This window comes from Neophocaena asiaeorientalis, unplaced genomic scaffold (genome assembly GCF_003031525.2).
Source record: "Neophocaena asiaeorientalis asiaeorientalis breed wild unplaced genomic scaffold, Neophocaena_asiaeorientalis_V1.1 scaffold703, whole genome shotgun sequence".
In the NCBI taxonomy this organism is placed as follows: Eukaryota; Metazoa; Chordata; class Mammalia; order Artiodactyla; family Phocoenidae; genus Neophocaena; species Neophocaena asiaeorientalis.
The window spans coordinates 3305116-3323743 of NW_020174434.1; the positions used below are offsets into that span (position 1 = coordinate 3305116).

Here is an 18628-nt window from a genome sequence, read left to right on the forward strand (position 1 = left end):
ACAGAGTGAGGCATCAAGCTTGCTTTGGGTGTTGCCGAGACCAGGAGACGCAGCTTGTGTGTCTATAACTAGAGTGCAATCTCTTAGAAATCTTTAGTTGGATGTTGGAGACTCACGTAGGAACTAGACACTTTTAGGAAGAAATAGTGTCCTTTCTCATGGGCTGGCTCAGGTGGACAAATGTGGTAGCGTTCTGTTTGGGATTCTGCAGAGTGCGTTTCAGGACTGGGTCTGGGCAGGAGAAAGCAGCGCTTTACTTACTGAGGAAGCACGTGGGCTCACGTGGACCCGACGCTGCCGTGCCTTCTTTGGTCTCTGTGGTTCCTTTCAACCCACCAGCTTGCTGTAGATTTTGACCCATTTTGTTTTGTTATTCTTGTTATTTTCTTTTATTCTGTTTTTGGCAAGAAGTGGAATTCAAATCACTTGCTTCCCCTAAATAAATGGGGACAGCATGGAAACAAACAGTAAAACCCCCAAACCAGGATGTGCTTCTTTCCCCCGAAATGGGGGAAGGGTTGGGGATTCAGACTTTCCAGATGAGTCGGAAAGCACTGATTTCTGCCTCTCCCCAGTTTTTCCAGATCTTCCTCCTCTGATCAAAGTGAGTCGCTGTTTCTTATCAGTGTGGTCCACATCACTTCCAAATTTCTTTTGAAGACGTCCGTAGTTATATTCAAAACCAAATAAATAAAGCCAAGCAAGGACACCAAAATGGGGCAAAGAGATGAATGCCCTCCTTATTAAAAAAAAAAAAAAGCTATGTGCTCTCTTACCAACACGGGCACATAGCACGTCACCAATCTATTGTCAGCTTCTCTGGTATTTTATTAAACATGGAGAGAACACTCACACCAATTCTCATTCATGCACAATCTTCTCAAAATGATTTAAATTATAAATGATTGACCTTTCCAAAAGCTTGAGCTGAAACAAAAGAAATTCATCACAGGGACCTCCCTGGCGGTCCAGTGGTTAAGAATCTGAGCTTCCAGTGCAGGGGGTGCAGGTTCAATCCCTGGTCGGGGAACAAAGATCCCACATGCTGCGTGGAGCGACCCAAAGATATTTAAAAAAAACAAGTTCATCACACAACGTCCTCTGTCTTTCTTCTCCTCAAGCAGCTGCCGGAAAGGGAGGAAGGGCGCAGCCTGAACACAGCACACAGTTTTTTCTAGACATCATTGCAGGGTTTTTGGTCGAATCATTGGCCTGTTTGCTTGCTTGGTTGTTTAACGTTTGTTCCAAGGTTTGCTTTCAAGATGAACTGGGATTGCAAGAAGGGAGAAAGCAAGCGGGTTGGGGGTGTTGGTGAAGGCAGAGGAGACACACCTCCACCAGGACGCAGGTATCGAGAGGAGAGTACACACTTGGTGTTTCCAAAACCGCAGTAGACGGAGCCACACGGTGTTTGCACAAATCTGCACTTAACTTCAGAACGCTTTCGAAATCGTGAAATAATATAATTTGTCAGGAAACTGTAAACATACTCGTGAAAAAGAGTCACTTAACGATCACTAGTATAGCTTACGTTTTATCCTTTAAAAGTCCTTTATATCTAGTCTGTGGTTTTAAATTATATCTCTAGTTTATGACCCTAACTAATATTTTCCTTGGAACTGTTACCGCACACTTACTATTTTACATTTGCCTTCATTCAGTTGTACCGCTATTATTATGAAATTACTCAAAAGCCAATAAGATGCTGAGCTTTTCGTTTGCACGTGTAAGAGAAGCTCCAATAAGATATTTAGAAATGAAGTCACCACAGCATAGGTTTAGATCTGTCTTCAGAGATGATTATCTATAAATAATGGTGGGAAGCAGCCCATTGTTATATCTAGGACGCTACCCTCAACGCCATCACCGGTTTAAGAGGTTCCAGGACCTTAAAGACACATTTCAGAGAATAGAATGTTAGCTAAAAATAAAAGGAGGGGTTTTTATATAAACATAAAAGTCTTTATATATGCCTGTGAGTCCTTTGTCTGTTTCAAGTTCACATGAATGACTTGAGAAAAAAGCCCATAAAAGTTCCAAAATTTTTAAACCAATCTTTTCTCTTGATAGAAAATGAATTCTTTGCCAAAAGTAAAACATCTATTTTCCAGTGATCATGACTGGCCTGATTACTGAGATATCACTATAAAAATATTAAAGCCTTAAAGGAATTTTAACTATAGCATCCCTGGGCCAAACTCCTAGGAACTGCCATCTATCGATCACCTGTGCACCTGGTTTTGAAAACTGGCTCAAAACTAGTGTTGCACACACTCCTGTGACTATTTGGTCGGGGTTTTGGGAGTTATTTGCTGCACATTTATGAACTGCGGTCAGCTCTGGATGTAGAAATAATTTTGTTAGCAAGGCCGTTGCATTTCTGGCATCTGCCATTTGAGTTTTGACCAAATGTCTGCTCTGCTCCTCCCCGACCGGTACCGCAGAGCCCACGGGCTGCCTAGAAGCATCACCTCTTAGTTTTGTGCATGCACGCACAGCTGTCAGAGCCTGCCTCTGGTTCCAAGTGCAGACGAGGAGATCAAAACAAATTATTGCTCCAGCAGCTTCCGAAACACTTTTGATTGCCCATCACCTCTGGCAGGTGGGATTTCCACCATTTCGGTCATTTGCTTGCAGTGCCTTCTGAGAGTTCAGCTGGTCTTGAGAAAAGCGCTGAATTGGCGTGCTAAGGACAGTGTTGCAGGAGAAGAAGTGTCAGCGCCAGTAAAACTGTGCAACTAGTAGCACACGCAATCAGAGCGCTCAGTAAGAAAGAAGCTCTGCTCAGCAGCTTAAATGGCGTTACGTTTCCTGGTTGGATGTCACAAAGCAGTTGCTGAAGGATCACGGAAACATTTTGTTCTCTGAGAAGGTCACTGTCTCATCATTATTTATGTTGATTTCTTTGAGCAACGGCTTATCATGTAACACACGGGAAACAATTAATCAAGAGTTCAGGTAGGGAGAGCCTTTTTTTCTTTAGTGTCGAAAGTAAAACATGTTATGATTCGTGATTACACCGTTTAAGGTTAAAAATTCACCCCCAACCAAAGAACTACCCGCGGATGTCACAGTCTGTCCCCGACACCTGCTTTGTTTCTTTATTGATCAAGGTCTCTTCGGTTGTTAATTTTTCACATTTGTCTTCAGCTGGTAAAAAATTCATTCTATTGACACCTGTTGTCGCTTTTAGATCCCTCGAGAGCAGAAAAGAAAGAGAGCAAGTGCCCCACCCCCGGGTGCGATGGAACGGGCCACGTAACCGGGCTTTATCCGCATCACCGCAGTCTGTCCGGATGCCCGCACAAAGATAGGGTCCCTCCAGAAAGTAAGTCCGTGTTTCACCAGCGCCCTGGAGCGCGCACACCTGTGACTCGTTTCTGCATCCTCGCCTCTGTCATTTCCATCTCTGGTCAGTGCAACCTGACTTAGGTGTCCCCTCCTTGTCCGGGAGGGCAGCTCAGCCAGGACCAGGGCTCTACCCCGCCCCGCAGCCTCCAGCATTTCCTCGGCGTGGTCCCCGTAGACCTGCCCCAGGACCCGGGCTCACCATCCGGTGTTGCTTTCTGCAGCTTGGGCCCCGAGCAGCCGGCCGGGGCTCTGGTCCTTACTTCATTTCTAACTTGCTCTGTGACCCCCAAGCCAGTCACTTCTCTCCTTTTCTCCTCACAAAGTGTAGAACTGAATTTAGATAGTCTCTGAGCCATCCATGCGGCACTACACGGCCATGAATCCCCGAGGCAAATGGGCTCGAGACGTCTTTTGCCCACAGTTATCTGAATTTCTCCACTTCCGGGAACCAGTACTTACGTGTTACTGCATTTTACTTGTAAAATCTATTTCATGTTGTCCCGACATTTCTACACAGTAAAATCTTAAGTAAGAGGGTTTAACTTGGGTGGGTTCGGACCTTACACACCCGTTTTAATTAGTTAAGTTCTGAGAATATGCACTTGACCCATGGAGACGACTAAATTTCTTTTAGAACTGAAATGATGAGCCCTTTTTTTTTTGTTTATCTTTCTCTCGGCATATAAGGTATGCCAACTATTTAGGTAGAGTTAGGATTGATGGCTCAGAAAAAAGGCACATTTTCAGAAATGGCTCTGTGTCAGATCCTGACTTCAAGTCTCAGGTGGTAGGGATTTTCCTCATTCCGTGAGACACGGTTTCTACCGGGGGGGGGAAATGTCATAGCTCGGCTTGTTTGTGACAATGACCAGCTGAGTGGTGACGTTACTTCCCCATCACAATGGTCAGCTTTGGAAGTACAGAGAAAAGCTCGTAGCTTAGAAAGCAGGTTTAGCAGAGTGTTTTCAGGTGACGTATTTGTAGAGGCTACTGTGGCTCCGGGTTTGCAAGTAGCCCCTGGCAACAGTAAAGCCGTGTTTCCCAGAACCGCCTTGTGGGCAAAGGCGCAGTACGCAGTGTTGCGGCCACAGCGGATTGGAGAGGGGCCGCGCCCGTGTGTTACATGAGCAGGGGTAGCTCGCTTCACCCACAGCAGCTTCTGCCCCAGCACCCCCTGCGGCCGGGCACCCCGCTGGCTGGCACCCATCTAATCCCAATAAGCCCTGCAGGGGGTATTGGCCCTGTTGTCAGATGAGGGACATGAAGGCCAGATGGTCACCGCCTCTCCCGGGAATCAGCACAGCACCCAGCGCCCTGAAGATGCTCAGAGCTTTCTGAGCTGGTCCGAGCAGAGAACTGAGCTCAGACCTAAACCCGCCTCTGTCCCAACCCTAAGCTCCTCTGTCTCCACGGAGACCTGGGTTTGACGTTTCGAGTTCAGTCTTAACAAGCTGTGTGTCGCGGGGCGGCTGACACGCTCTGTACTTCTTGTCCTCATCTACAAAGAGGGCATTAGGACCAAGCAGTAATGTTTGAAGAAGAAAGAGCTTCTTTGTGCACTTTTTCTTTGAGACATCAAAGTAGAACATCAGTTCCTTCTCATCTGAACAATCCTCCTGGCTCCATATTTTCACAAGAAACATCTAAATGCAGTCAGACGAGGCCCGTGTCCTGACAAGCTGCACCCCAAACCTGCTCACACAGACCCGGTCAGATCACACCTCGCCTCACCTTTGCTCACGTGACGTGGGGACTCAGCTCTGACACCAGTGTTACAAACACCTCCCAGAGCATCCACAGAAAATCGTTTCTAAAGATTTACTCGTACACAATTTTTTTATAGGACCATAAAAATGTAAAAGAATTAAAGGACTCCATAGAAGATATGTCTCTCTTTTTCTACTTTTTATTTTTTAGCTTTTTCTGGGCTACCGTCCCCTACTCACATTTCTGTTCACTTGAATTCCACAACTAGCCTGCACCCAGTTTGAAACATACTGTGTTAGATACACAGAGGACACACCATGGATGAGACACAGCTCTGGCCTCCCCCTGGAACTCCCGACCCAGCCGAGGAGGGGGCATGAGACAGCATGGCCACAGCGTAACCGAGCTCCAGCCCCTGCTGTGGGCATCAGGGACCGTGGCCTCCCACAGACTTCACTGGGGCGACGCTTGTGCCGGTCCTGCGTGAGAGAGAAAACCCACGGCATTTTCTAAAAGCCGTCGTAACGGTCCACGCGGGAGACCAGGGCAGAAAGGAGGCAGTGGCAGAGGGACAGGTTCAAGGAACACTCCAGAGACAGGCTGGCAGGACAGGCCATGAGAAGGAGAAAGGGAGGGAGATTGAGAAGACGTCTAGGTGTCTCCCTGGTCCATGGCAAGGGCGATAAACCGGGCATCAAGCCAGGGCCACGTCCAATAGGGGAACGAATGCTTGGATTTTTCCGACTGAAGCCGGAAGTTGTGTGTGAGATTCCCGCAGGGTGCTGGAGGGTCGGCCTGGACACCCGGAGGAGGCCAGGCATACAGGTGGCCCCGTCTGTCCTCCGCAGTGTTAGTAGAAACGGGATGAAACTGCCTAGAGAGGAGACCTGGACGGAGGCTGAGCAGCAGCCCAGACTGGGGAAGGTGCAGAGGGCGGCAGGTTTGCCGGGCAAAGCTGACAGCTGACACCTGAGAGAGAGGCGCGAGCCGCAGAGGAAGCTGGAAGCGTGTAGGCACAGGGCAGCACAGATCCCATCCCAGGGCCGGCCAGGGTGAGGACCGAGTGGGAGTCGGCAGGACAGGGCGGTCCACACCGCAGGCGAGCACGGAAGGTGCGTGCCATCCCCAGGGGAGTCTTAATAGTTGAAGAGTTTGGCATAAAAGGAAAGGAACGATGTATGTTAATTTGAGGGGAGGGCTGTGTGGTGTGATAAGAAGATGATAGGGTATCAGGAAAGGATGGGGAAGGAAGGGTCATTCCCTGAAGGAAGAGGGTGGGCAGGTCAGAGCGCAGACTGAGGAGGGGAGGGAGGGTCCCCCGGAGAGGAGACCCCAAGCCCGCTCCAGCCGGGTCCCCGCACAGAGCGAGCCCTGGATCAGCTCTCCACAGATGGGGCATCGACCACCTGCACGGACGATGCAGCTGTGACCGCTGAAAAGATGAAACCAAAATGGACCTGGCCAGGGCTGAGGAGAGCAGGTGTAAGGGCCACATGGGGAGGAAATAGGGGGGAGGTTTCAGGGGAAAGAGGGAGGCTGTTCTGGAGACGAGAGAAACTGTAGGAAATAACAATTACGTAACGAGCTCGGGCAGATCGCGGTCACCTGCTGCCAGGTGACCCTCGCCGCAGGGAAGGTCCAGCAGCCTCGCTACAGCTTGTGCTGCGGAGCTCGGAGACCGCTGGGCTGGGGCCCGTGCTGGGGGTCGGCTCTCTTGACCCAGCAGCACGGCTCACCCCCCAGCTGTCCCCACAGTCCAGAGCAGCGAGGGGTCGCTGAGGACCAGAAAGGGAAAGACAGGAGACAGTTCAGGCCCATGACCGTGGCGGGGAAATTTGAATGCTGTCTCTGGGCAGTGGGCAGTAGCTTCCCTGCCCTACGGACCACGCCTTCCGTCTCCCACCGGGTCTTACATGGGGGCCCGCAGAGCACTTCCTCCCTCCCTCCCTCACAGAATAAATAAGAAGGTACCCAGTTCCTGGATGGAGAGTCATCATCTAATTATCTTCATTTAAAAATCAGGTTTGGGCTGTCTGTTTGCCCATGACCACCACAGCTTCCTAATACCGCGTGCTTCCAAAGCAGAGGCATGTGTTTAAAACCACCGGTCGACGTGCTGTTACATGGCTAATCACTGTTCCGCACTTACGGCTGGGAGTTCCACGGGGAGGCCCTTGCTTTCCTAGCCCACTGGGAGCAGTTCGTGCTCCCGCTTCCTGGGTCCACAGCTCCCGCCCAGCGCACCCTGCTTTGCATGCCAGTCAGAGTCAGGTGGAGACAACCTTCTTTTTCTTCCTACATGTGTTTCCCTGCCCATGCCCATCACAGACGTGTGTAGGACTGTTTGTTGTGAACTAACCCAGCCTTTGTTAAAATGATTGCATATTCTTGTGTTGGGACCATTTCTGTGTTTTAACGCTGGGCTGTTTTCTCTGCCTCTCCTTGTCAAGTTCTTGCCATGCATGAAAATGTTCTCAAGTGTCCTACTCCGGGCTGCACAGGGCGAGGGCATGTAAATAGCAACAGGAACTCGCACAGAAGGTAAGCAGAGCTCCTGCGTTCTGGGCTGCAGGGGGGCAGATCCCCGGCAGCCATGTTCCCGCACCCTCCGGAGGGGCGCGGCCCCTGCACGACCTGCCCCAAGGGACAGGAGACCTGGGCACTTCTCTCAGGAAGCCAGGGGGCGGGGAGAGCCGAGCTGAGCCGGCCCGGGGCGCGCGGCGAAGCCCAACACTTAGATCCCTCGTTTGCAGACTGGAATTTCTCAGCTGTCTCCCCCCACCTTGCTGTGATGGGGTGACAGTCCCCTGGCAGGTGTCCTCCTTGAGGTCAGATCCCAGGTGGAACCATAACCGTCTGCAGCGACTCCAAGGAAGGCAGTAAGAGCTCCGTTACCTTCCAGGGATCGAGGGGCCCTTCCTGTCTGCCTCAGACAGGTCGGCGACTAGAGCCCATGAGGCTGGGCCGTGTGTGACCCCAGCCGGCCGCCCCCGTGATCCCCGCTGAAACACTGGTCATCAGCGTGGGCATCACCAAAGTGCTGGCAGGGGTGCAAAGGTGCTGGTGGGAGAGCACACTGCAGGAGAGGGGGCTAAGGGGGCAGACCCGTCCCTCCTGGGCTATGGCTGCAGTCACACTTTTGCTCTGGACAAATTCCAGTTCCCTTTTCCTATCTTATTCTGACTTTCGCTAAGTTCCTTCTAATACTCAGTTCCTATCAGTTCCCTTTTTCTTCCAGTGGCCTGAAAGTGATTCTGTCCGATTTTTCTTTAACTGCCTATAGTTTCAGCTTCACAGAGCGGCAGAAAAGTATATCTAAACGGAGGAAACTCTTATAAGTTTCACCGTAATTTATGCTTCTCCGGTAAACTTGGTTGCTTGTGTTAAATTTGTAATGAATGAGGTCGCGAACCTGTGCCCTTCAGAGGTGCTCCTGGGCGTCCTGTGGAGAAGGGGCGTGACGGACGGGCTGGCGAGGTTCCTCCTGAGCCCTGTTCACGGGGTTTACAGCGTCAGCTCGTCCATCATACCTCCGCAGAAGTTGCCAAGCTGTGCCCTTCAGAGGTGCTCCTGGGCGTCCTGTGGAGATGGGGCGTGACGGATGGGCTGGCGAGGTTCCTCCTGAGCCCTGTTCACGGGGTTTACAGCGTCAGCTCGTCCATCATACCTCCGCAGAAGCGCACAGTTTCCAGACGCTGTGTGTGTGTGGATTAGCCTCTGCACTGTGTGCAGAGACACACACGGATACACAAACAGCAGACACCCACACGGATATACAAGGAGCAGACACCCACACGGATACACGAAGAGCAGACACCAGGGTTTCATGAAGAATCAGCTTAAACACCAAGGACCACATCTGTTGTCTCTTCCCGTAAATATTTAGTGGCAGAAAAGCATTTTCCTGCAGTCTCGAGATCACTCTGCTTTCCTTCCCTTCTGTGTCTCTTCCTGGGGAGGTTGTAGACCGGCTGGTCACGCTGCATCCCACGTGCTGTGGACAGCAGCTGCCAGAGAGCCCTGTTCTCGGGCGTTTTAGAAACCCTTCCTACCCAAGCGGTTAATTGCCCAGCTCCAGAAACCGCAGTGGTGTCTAAAATCTCATGTTCCCTTTAACGATACAGCCTTTGTGTTGCTGTCATTGGAAAGGACCGCGTGTCCTGCACACACGGCACGGCCATCGGCATGGTCTGCCGGAGGCCAGGGGCAAACACCGTGATGTCCCCTGACAGGCTTGGGAGCCTGGTGCCGCCCAAGGCAGAGGAGGGGGATGGCGATGGGGTTGCTGTCGGAGTGCCTCAGAGGACACACTCAGATCCCTCCTGTCATTGCAGCCTCTCTGGATGCCCTATTGCCGCAGCGGAGAAATTGGCAAAGGCCCAAGAAAAGCACCAGAGCTGTGACGTGTCCAAGTCCAACCAGGCCTCGGACCGAGTGCTAAGGTACCAGACACACATTCGGGGTCCGTCCACGGCCGTCCCCACGGGCCAGGCGCCCAGTTGCTCCATGAGGGGCGGCCGTCCTCAGTGGGAGTGGAGGGGAGCTGGTGCAGCTAGAAGACCTCACCGGGGTCACGACCCTCCCCTGCGGCTCCATCCTGGAGGCTGTGCGGGGGCAGGGCTCGTCACCCCCGGGTCTCCCTGACCCCGTGTGACCGTTCGCACGAGAGAAGCAGACAGAGCTGTGTCTGGCTTTCTTTCTGGCCCTGACACTTCACGATTCTGTAAAGGTTGGCTGAAAGGGAGGCTTAGAGAGTTCACGAGGTGCCCCAAGTAGTTTCACCTCAGTTTGGAGGCGAGGGCCCCGCTCCAGCCTGCGGGGTGGGCTTCATGTTCTCGAGGACGTCGGGGTGACAGCATCCCCACCCCCGCGCGCAGAGAAACCTCGTCCTCAGATGCTCCCGGCAGGCGGGCGGGATGGTGCCATTATCCCCCCTTGACAAGTGAGGAGACCAGGGCGCAGAGGGGTGAGAGGCCTTCCCGGAAACCTCTGGGTCCCGGGTGGCACAGCCGGGGACGCCGCAGACGCTGCCTGCTTGCCCCCTGGACAGTTAGGGTGATTATATCAGGAGGGCAGGTGGGAGAGGAGCTCTCTTCCCTCAGCGCTCATTTCGCGTGTCCCCTTCAAACCCTCATCCACATGCATCCTGCCTGTTTAGTCAGTTCACACCAGCCGCTTCCTCGTCTGTGTAAGAATCGTACCTGTCATCCTCATAGCTGCTGGTACCCACTGGGGGAGGCAGCACCTGTGCTGGGACTGGGCTCTGGCCCTGAGGCACTTCGTGTGATTCCAACTTTACTATTAAAAGGAGAGCAGTAAACACGCACACGCACACACGCACGCACAACTTTGCTCCTGTTAAGTTCTTTGGCATAAATCACTTGGAAAAAACCACTAGGCAAACGATACGAACACGTCTTTGGTTTTTTCCTGTATTATTTCCCATCTTTCTGAAAGGAATTCACCACTGTCATTAAACTCCTTTTTATCCCGCAACAGAAAAGTTCAAATCTTTATAGAAAATGAGAGATATTTCACTAGACAAAAATAAAAGCCATCTAGGAGCCTACCATTTAGAGCTAAACCCCCAATAAAGTCTGGGGTGCGTTCCTCTAGCTATTTTTATGCGTGGGCGTTGCCGACCTAACCTGCCCCCAGGGTGCCTGTAACTCACTCATCTTACTGGTGCGCTGACACCAAATACCTGACAGGCTCTCCCCGAGGGCCCCTCAGGCCACTCTCGGTTACTGGGAGCATGACAACCTCCCTGCCAGGCCCCCGGGCTGTGTGTATTTGAGAAGGAATAGTTATTAACCAAAGGAAAGTTTGAGCAAAGGGAGAGAGAGTTGAGGCTGAGGACTTCTGTTAATTTCCCTCCCCCACTGGGGCCAGACCCCAGAGAGCTGGAAGGATCCCCGTGCCCACATCCTTCTGATGTGGGGTGGCCGCGAAGTGACTAACGCCTGTCCTGGGATCGGTGTCAAGCTTACTTTCCACTGAGGGGCTCTGTTGGCCGCTTGACACGGACAAGATACATCTGAAACGGCAAACATCACCTTGTTCAGACAGAGCCTCTGCTCTGATCCCGAGCCTGTACTTCACAGCCTGGGACCATTTCTTCGTGTCATGCAGTGGGAAACCTTCTGCCAAGTGACAACAGAACAGAAGATCATGGGCCAAGACTTGCGCAGCTGCAAACAGTTTTGTTCCCGAGCCTCCGGCTGTGTGGTGGGGAAGCAGCATGGGGACAGGCCCGGGGGGAGAGAAGGACCCCTCCCACCGCAGGGGAGGCGTGGGGCTGGGCTCTGCAGCCTCCGGGGGCTCAGCTCAGGCACTGACGTCCCGGCCGTGAGCCAGGTCTGGAGGACCTGGTGTCCATCCCCGTCACCTTCCCATTCCCCGGGATGTCTCCACGCAGGGGACGCTCATTCAAGGCGGTAAGACAGGAAGGAAGGAAAAAAAGGATAATTTCAACCAACAGTTCAATTACTTAAGATTTTAAGAGTCTTTAATCAGATTGTCTAACGGGACGCTGAGACTTAGGTGAGGGCTACGGGCCTGCCCAAGGCCGCACCCGCTCCCCAGCCTCCCAGCTCCCGGCCTCCATCACCTGCTCCGTTTTGTCATCAAGTGTCCCTTCCCGATGCCTCTGCTCCAGCGCACCCTCCATTGGAGCTGGTCCCGACCTCCTGGAGGCTCAGGGGTCAGGCCTTCCCCGGCCCAAGTCCCTTGGCCTTGCCTGCTGGACAAATGGACGGAGTCCCAATCTGGTCCCACCCAGCCCGTCCCCTGCTGTTCCCCCAGAGACGTTCCCCATTGTTCGACTTTCCTGGCATGTTTCCTACACCTCCCTGGATCTTAACCTTGACAAATGCCACCTTCTCCCTTAAAACTGAATGGGATCTCACGGCCGGGAGTGTCCTCCACTCGCCAGGATTCTCAGAAGCTCGGGCTCCTAAAACAAGATCACATTCCAGGTGACCTTTGAAGGCAAGGCCTCCAGCTTCATTCATTTATGAGCCCCCCCACCGCCCTGCCCATTGCCTGGCAAAATGCCTCAAGTAATAGACGTTTAACTGATCGGTACATCATTTGGTTGATTCGAGAAGTAAATAGGCTAAATTAACGAAATCAAAGTAAATGTGTTGGTAACTTGATAAAGTTGTTAACGTAAGGGGAAGTTTTAGGTAAAAACCCTAAAGGGATCTCTGCACTCCTTCCTGTAAATCTACAATTATTTCAAAAAAAGTTAAAAAATTCTGCCTACGGGATAGACAGATGGACACACAGAAGAAACAAGATAGGATATTACTGCATATGTAATTGAGAGTTCTTTCATTTAAATATTTAATTCCAAAGTATAGGAAAATGAACGACTACTAGGTAACAGTCTTGAGAGTGCGTGTTACTATTTGTCAAAATACATGACTACGTGCTCCGTTTTAGCGTCCAGCAGGATGTTTTTATCTAGCTTCATCTCCACGTCCTTAAGAGTGTTTCTTTCATTTCCTCGTATTTCGTTAAGGGAGTTCCTTATTAGCTCACTTCACCGTGTGTAACGCTTACTCTTTGCAAACCCTGCAAAAGCAAACGCACGGACGTGAGATTCTTTCCCACGTTCACATCTCATATCTTCATCGTACCTCCCCAGACTCTGAAAAGAAAAAGAAAAAAGGGCAAAAGGTTAAGTATTTCATTTTCTGTTCTTTTTATTTCCAAAGTTGGCATCTAGCTGATTTGAGGTTATATCATTACAGCACACTTGGCTTCTGCTCAGGAAAATAGAATTGGGATTTTAGTGAGAGGTCTGGTTCCTTAACACAGCTAAGCAGCAAGGTGCTCTAATTTTAAGACCAGCCGTGTCTCATGCGCAGCCATGAGAAAGCCAGCTGTGTACTGTCTCTTTTTGCTTCCAGGCCCATGTGCTTCGTAAAGCAGCTCGAGATCCCTCACTACGGCTACAGAAACAGCGTCCCCACCACCACGCCTCGCTCCAACTTGGCCAAAGAGCTGGAGAAATATTCCAAGACCTCGTTTGAATACAACAGTTACGACAGCCATACTTATGGCAAGCGGGCCATAGCTCCCAAGGTGCAAACCAGGGATATATCCCCCAAAGGATATGATGGTAGGAGGTGCACCCTCTTATACATGAGAGTCACGCTTGCCGTTGATAATGTTGTTATTGTGTATATCCATTTCCTACAAACTGATGGAGCATGGGGGTCACTCGATGGGCAGCAAGGAAAGCACGCGGGCAGCCTAGGCTGGTTCCTTCAGCCCCAGGTGTGGGAGAGCAGGCCCCGGGGGAGGGAGGGCGACGCCCTTCCCCCGTTATCCCCAGAGCAGAGCAGCCGGCTGCTGGCAGGACGTAGAGGCAGACAGCCATGGGCTCGTCTGCTTCATGCTGCTGCTGAGACGGCGTCCTCACCTTTACTAACTTCCTTTACTAGATGCCCCGGCACAGACAGAACCAGGAGAGCCGGGGATAGCTGCCCAGAGCTCTTGGATTTCGTGAGAAGCTCTGTGTTCCCTCCCTGTTCTCAAGCCGGGATGCACGTCGCATTCATCTGGGGAGACTTTTTAAATTCTCATGCCCAGGGCTGCACCCCAGACCAAGTAAATCAGACTCCCTGGAGGTATTCCCTGTGTGCAGCATTTTTAAAAAGTCAGCCAGTGATTCTAACATGCAGCCAGGGGTACACAACTCCCGCGGGTCCCACCGGCCTCCTTCCAGCGGGCTCGGACCCAGGTGTGGGCCCTGGGGAGCCCCCTGTCCTGGCTTTGTAACTTTGTCACTGGCCTCACTTGTAGCTGCCACTACGAAAATAGAACCCATGAAACAGATAAACACTGCGTGCTTCGCAGGACAAGATCGTTTATTTTAACTCATGCGTATGTGAACCCACTACTGGGGTGTAAACTCTAAACAGACTAGTTCTCGTTTCATCACAGAGCTAACTTGGTAAGTAGTTGAAGCACAGAGGGGAAGACTGCATTTCTGTGATCTTACTTATCTAACCACGCTTCTACTTCAAATTCCAGGATGTATGGACTTAGTTGGCAGAGTTTACCAATGGGGATGTGGGTTGTATGAGTTGGGTGATGCAGGCGTCTCGTCTTGGTGTCCACCAGCAGAGGTGAGGAGAGAGGGTTTGAAAGATCTCGGAGCTGCTCTCTGAAAAAGATATTTAATTAAAATCACAACACTCAAAAAAAAAAAAAACATTTAAATTGAATGCTTGGGGAGTTCCAAAACCTTTCTACAATGCTACATTATTTTAGTCATTCTTTGCCTTAATAACAATTAATTTGTATGGTGAATGAAATGTAATATTTCTTTGATGTATCTCAGATCGATTACCCTTGCAGGTATCAATTCTAAATATATAGGAACAAAGATGGAAGTGGGAAAAGGGAGTGGCTTAGGGTGTAACAGAAAACAATTTGGGTTTTTTGTAATAACAATTTGCCAATTTCAGGCTTTGTTACAACTTCATTCATTTGATTGCAAATGAGGGACCAAAAGAATTTGAATGCACATAATTAAGGATTGTGCTTGTAGGATTCCCAGTTCACTGACATTTTGTAGTGATCTGATGGGCACTTGCGCCAGGTGGTCATTGCTACATACGTCTTGTTGCTGTTGTCCTGTGAGACCTGATCTCCTTCACCCCGTTGTTGTGGCTGGATCTGGGCGAAGTCGTGACCAGGAGGGCACATGTCTGGTCACAGTGGCTTCCTCGGCTCTTCCATTTAGGAGCCATGTGATATTAGATACATTAATCTTCCTGTGTGGTAGTTTCCTCAAGAGCAGAGGTAGCGATCGTTCCCCCCCTGCTGGCCGCGTGCGGCTGTCGCGAAGCTCAGCAGACAAGGCTAGAGAGGGGAACTCACGCATGTCAGTGTCACTGGCATCTATTCTCAACCCCGGAAAAAACACCTGTTGTTGGAAATGGGCACAGCCCTGCTCTTCAGGTGACCCACAAATACACAAGAACACCGAACAGAAACTTCAGTGCTAGATCTTCGAGAAACTAAGAAAAAGGGGAAGTTGGCCTTTACGACAATCTACTGAGAAGAAAACAGACAACTCCATTCCTCTTCCACGAGATCCACAGTCAAAACAAGGGAGGTGCCCACTAAGGATGAGAAGGGTAGGCTTAGGTTTCTTGGGGGGTGTGAGCTGAGGAGGGCCATCCCCGTGCCCGGGAGACAGGCAGTGTACACCACAGTGTGACCGGCGTCTGCAGTCACCCCCCAGAGGGCTGTCCCCAAGGTTTGCCTCAGGTGCCTAGTGAACTGGGCCATTGCTCCCAAAGAAAAACAGTGAAGTGAGCCTCCTGTGGGGCAGGGGAGCATAATGCCTGGGAGCAAGGAGCAGGGCCTGGACGTGCACAGTGGGATAGAGAAGCAGGACCCTTGCCTCAGGCTCTGTGCGTCATCCCTCAGCTTCCACCAGCTGTGATCAGAAACACTCAGCAAACATTGATTTATCCACCTGCATTCTTCCAGACACTCAATAGTCGCTATCTGTCTGTCTCATCTACCTGTCTATCCACCTGTCTATAGATCTATCCCTCCATCCTTCCACCCACCCACCTATCTATCCCTCCATCCCTCCATCCACCATCCATCCCTCCATCCACCATCCATCCCTCCATCCCTCCCTCCCTCCATCCATCCATCCGTGGGCCCACCTATCTATCCATCATCCATCTATCCATCATCTCTCTCTCTTCTTTCTTTCTCTATAACAAGTTTCAAGGAAGAGACTGTGGGTAAAGAGAAGACAGGGAAACAGGTACTCAGGTACAGCGAAGCAAGGCGTCCGTTCTGCCTGGAGGAATTAGCAGGAGCTTTACCAAAGTGGCAAATTTTAAACTTGCTCGTGAAGCCTGAGTGGAAATTACTAGAAGGCAGGAAACCCACAGGTGAGTGGGAGCTGCCAGCAGGCTGGTGAGGCTGAACTTCAGATGCATGAGAGGAGGGACAGGCTGACCCTGAGGCGCTGTGGAGACAGCTTTGGGTTGCCTGCCTCGGGGAGGAGGACGCAGACACCGTGTGCAGGAGGTGACGTCCAAGGGAAGCCGGGAGACCCTGCCCCCGGGAGCCCCAAGCCAGCATCTCCCCCGCCTCTCCCCCCATGTCTGTGTTTTATGGCGAGCTAAGAATGGCCGTTCCATTTTAAAACAGATGGAAAACAACAAAAGAAGGAGAATTAGAATCTCAGCGTTCAGAGCAGTTTTACTGGCTGAGGGCCACATCACCCGTATGGCCGGTGGCTGTTTCCCAGGACAACAGCCGGGTGTGTGGTCCCAGCAGAGACCCCGTGGCCACCAAGGCTCGACCACTACCAGGCCCTTCACAGAAAAATTTTCCGAGCGGGTCTAAGCCATCTCCACTGTGTCTCTGGGCAGTTTATCACCACCCTCAGGCTTTGTTTAAAACCTGGAAGTCCCAAGCCCTGAATGGGCCCCTCTCATGAGCCCCTCTTGGGTATCCCCAGCTTCTAAATTCTCCTGAGCTCAGCACTTCTTGATCATTTTTGAAGCCCCCTCTGCTCCTCCAAACCTTGTCTCTGATATGCCCACCGTGCCCACCGCTGTCTGCCCTCCCCCGGTCCAGGCCTCAACACCAGGTGGCCCGGGCTGGCCCTCAGGGGCTCCAGGACCCAGCCTCTGGGCTGGGCCTCCCGCCCTCCCCCACCTCCTGCCACCAGGCCAGCTTCTCCTGGGAATACCTGCCCTCCCACCCTGTTCTCCTGCCCCCATGCTCTCCCACATTCACCTCTGCTTCCAGAAGCTTCTCCCGCAGCCAGATCTCTCGGACAGACGCCCACCTGCACTCAGCGGCCTCCTCCCAACCTCCTTAGGGCTGCTTGTGCAGAATGAGGGCGCAGGCACACGCTTCTGAGGCTCAGCCCCGAACCCCACCGGCCGGCGCCAGCAGGGCAGACAGGCGAGTGCAGAGGACACTCAGCCAGCGAGCGCGTGCGAGCCCAGCCAAGAATCCGGACTCTGATTAGACGCGATAAACCGCGTGAGCAAACTGCCTTCAGAGGCCACCGAACGGGACGTTCTCACGAAGAAGCGGCTTTTACGCCCCTTAGGACTCTGCATCTGTATCTCGGTGTACTTACGGGAAAGCACAGCCGTGGACCCACGTAAAGACTAGGAGTCGCTGCTACAAGTTACGCGGCGTGTGGACCCCTGAGTCCAGCCAGACCTGACGGGGCCAGGCCCCATCCGGCAGCGCAAATACCCAGGAGGCACGTCTCTGGGCCATATTCGGTTTTGTCTGCTTTTCGTGGAAATTCAGGTCGGAAGGACACAGTTATCTATTCGCTACAGGAAATGTTATTTCAGGAGAAAGTGAGACGCACCCACTTAGTAAGACTCTTACAGGCAGTGTAGATTAATAAGGTGGAAGGTGGTCGCTCTGTTTTTCTCATTTGTCATATTTCATCACTATGAATCCCATGTCGTTTTTCGTTTCCCTGCACGAGAGGGCAGGGTACCTGAAGAGGTATCTCTCAGTACGGTGTAAGGTCGGGAGGACCTCTGATGCTGTAAATGCAAGGGTGTCATACTAAAGGAAGGCAGTTCCATCGCATGAGTTCTGCGATGTGCTGGTGCCTAGAGGGACAGTAACACATTTTGTCTGTGGATTGATTGGGAAAAGTTTTGACTGAAAATAGCTCTGTGCGTGGAAAGAAAAAGAAAGTGCATTTTGACTTTGTTAAAGGGTGGGGGGCTTCCTCAGTTCTGGGCAGGAGGTGGCAAGAGCCATGACGGCCTTCCAGTGCCCCCCTGCTCTGCGGCGCCCCATGGCGTCCATGCAACGAGCCCCAGAAACTGTGACTGGTCATAAAAATTACTGACACTAACGGTTTCGTAAATATCTTACCAACAGGCGATAATTATTAAAACCAAAGACCTTCATTACCCGAGAGATTTGAAGTATAGAGACTCATTTTCTTTTGGAACAAAGTAGTACATGATTGATGGCCCTTAGTGAAAGGATGCTTGTGAAATGAATGCTGTCCTCACTTTCCTCCTGGGTCGCGTGAGCTGACAGGCCCATCAATAAATTGTCCACGGTTCCATCACCTGCTAAAATTCTGGACGAGTCCCATCAACTCAGCGTAATCCAGGAGAAGTAGAATCTTTTGATTTAAATGTTTGGTAAAGTAGAGGCACTTTCCAGAACTTTGCTGCAATGTGCTGAGTAGACACACGTGTCTTGTTTACTTTGCTTTAGGAACTGAAATTCCTTCATTTGAAAACAAAACTTTTTCCTTGTTTATGTGGACCACATTTCTTTTACCGACCCAGTGTCTAGCCCTCACTAGGGGAAAAAAATCCCTCATAAGTGTTAGATCATTTCTCCCACAGTTTTTATATTCCTATTTTTATAACAAAATTGTAAACGATGTAAAGCCGCAGACTTTAGTCAATTTGGAGAGCCTTGTGAGCTGTGGGGCGGCCTTGCTGCCCTGGTCGGTTTACAGAACCCAGTGGGCAGGTCCCCCTGCACGCTGCCCCCGGCCCCCCGGTCTCTGCTCAGA

At 51.4% G+C, this 18628-nt stretch overlaps 1 protein-coding gene across 1 annotated transcript in view; it reads left to right on the forward strand.

Annotated features, from left to right (window-relative positions):
- MYT1L (myelin transcription factor 1 like) overlaps positions 1–18628 on the forward strand; it is a 136211-nt gene that overhangs the window by 43893 nt on the left and 73690 nt on the right. The window contains exons 6-9 of the mRNA XM_024756918.1: positions 3194–3328; positions 7509–7599; positions 9393–9500; positions 12975–13186. Of these exons, the coding sequence (XP_024612686.1) occupies positions 3194–3328; positions 7509–7599; positions 9393–9500; positions 12975–13186 (546 nt within the window). The remainder of the gene's footprint in view (positions 1–3193; positions 3329–7508; positions 7600–9392; positions 9501–12974; positions 13187–18628) is intronic.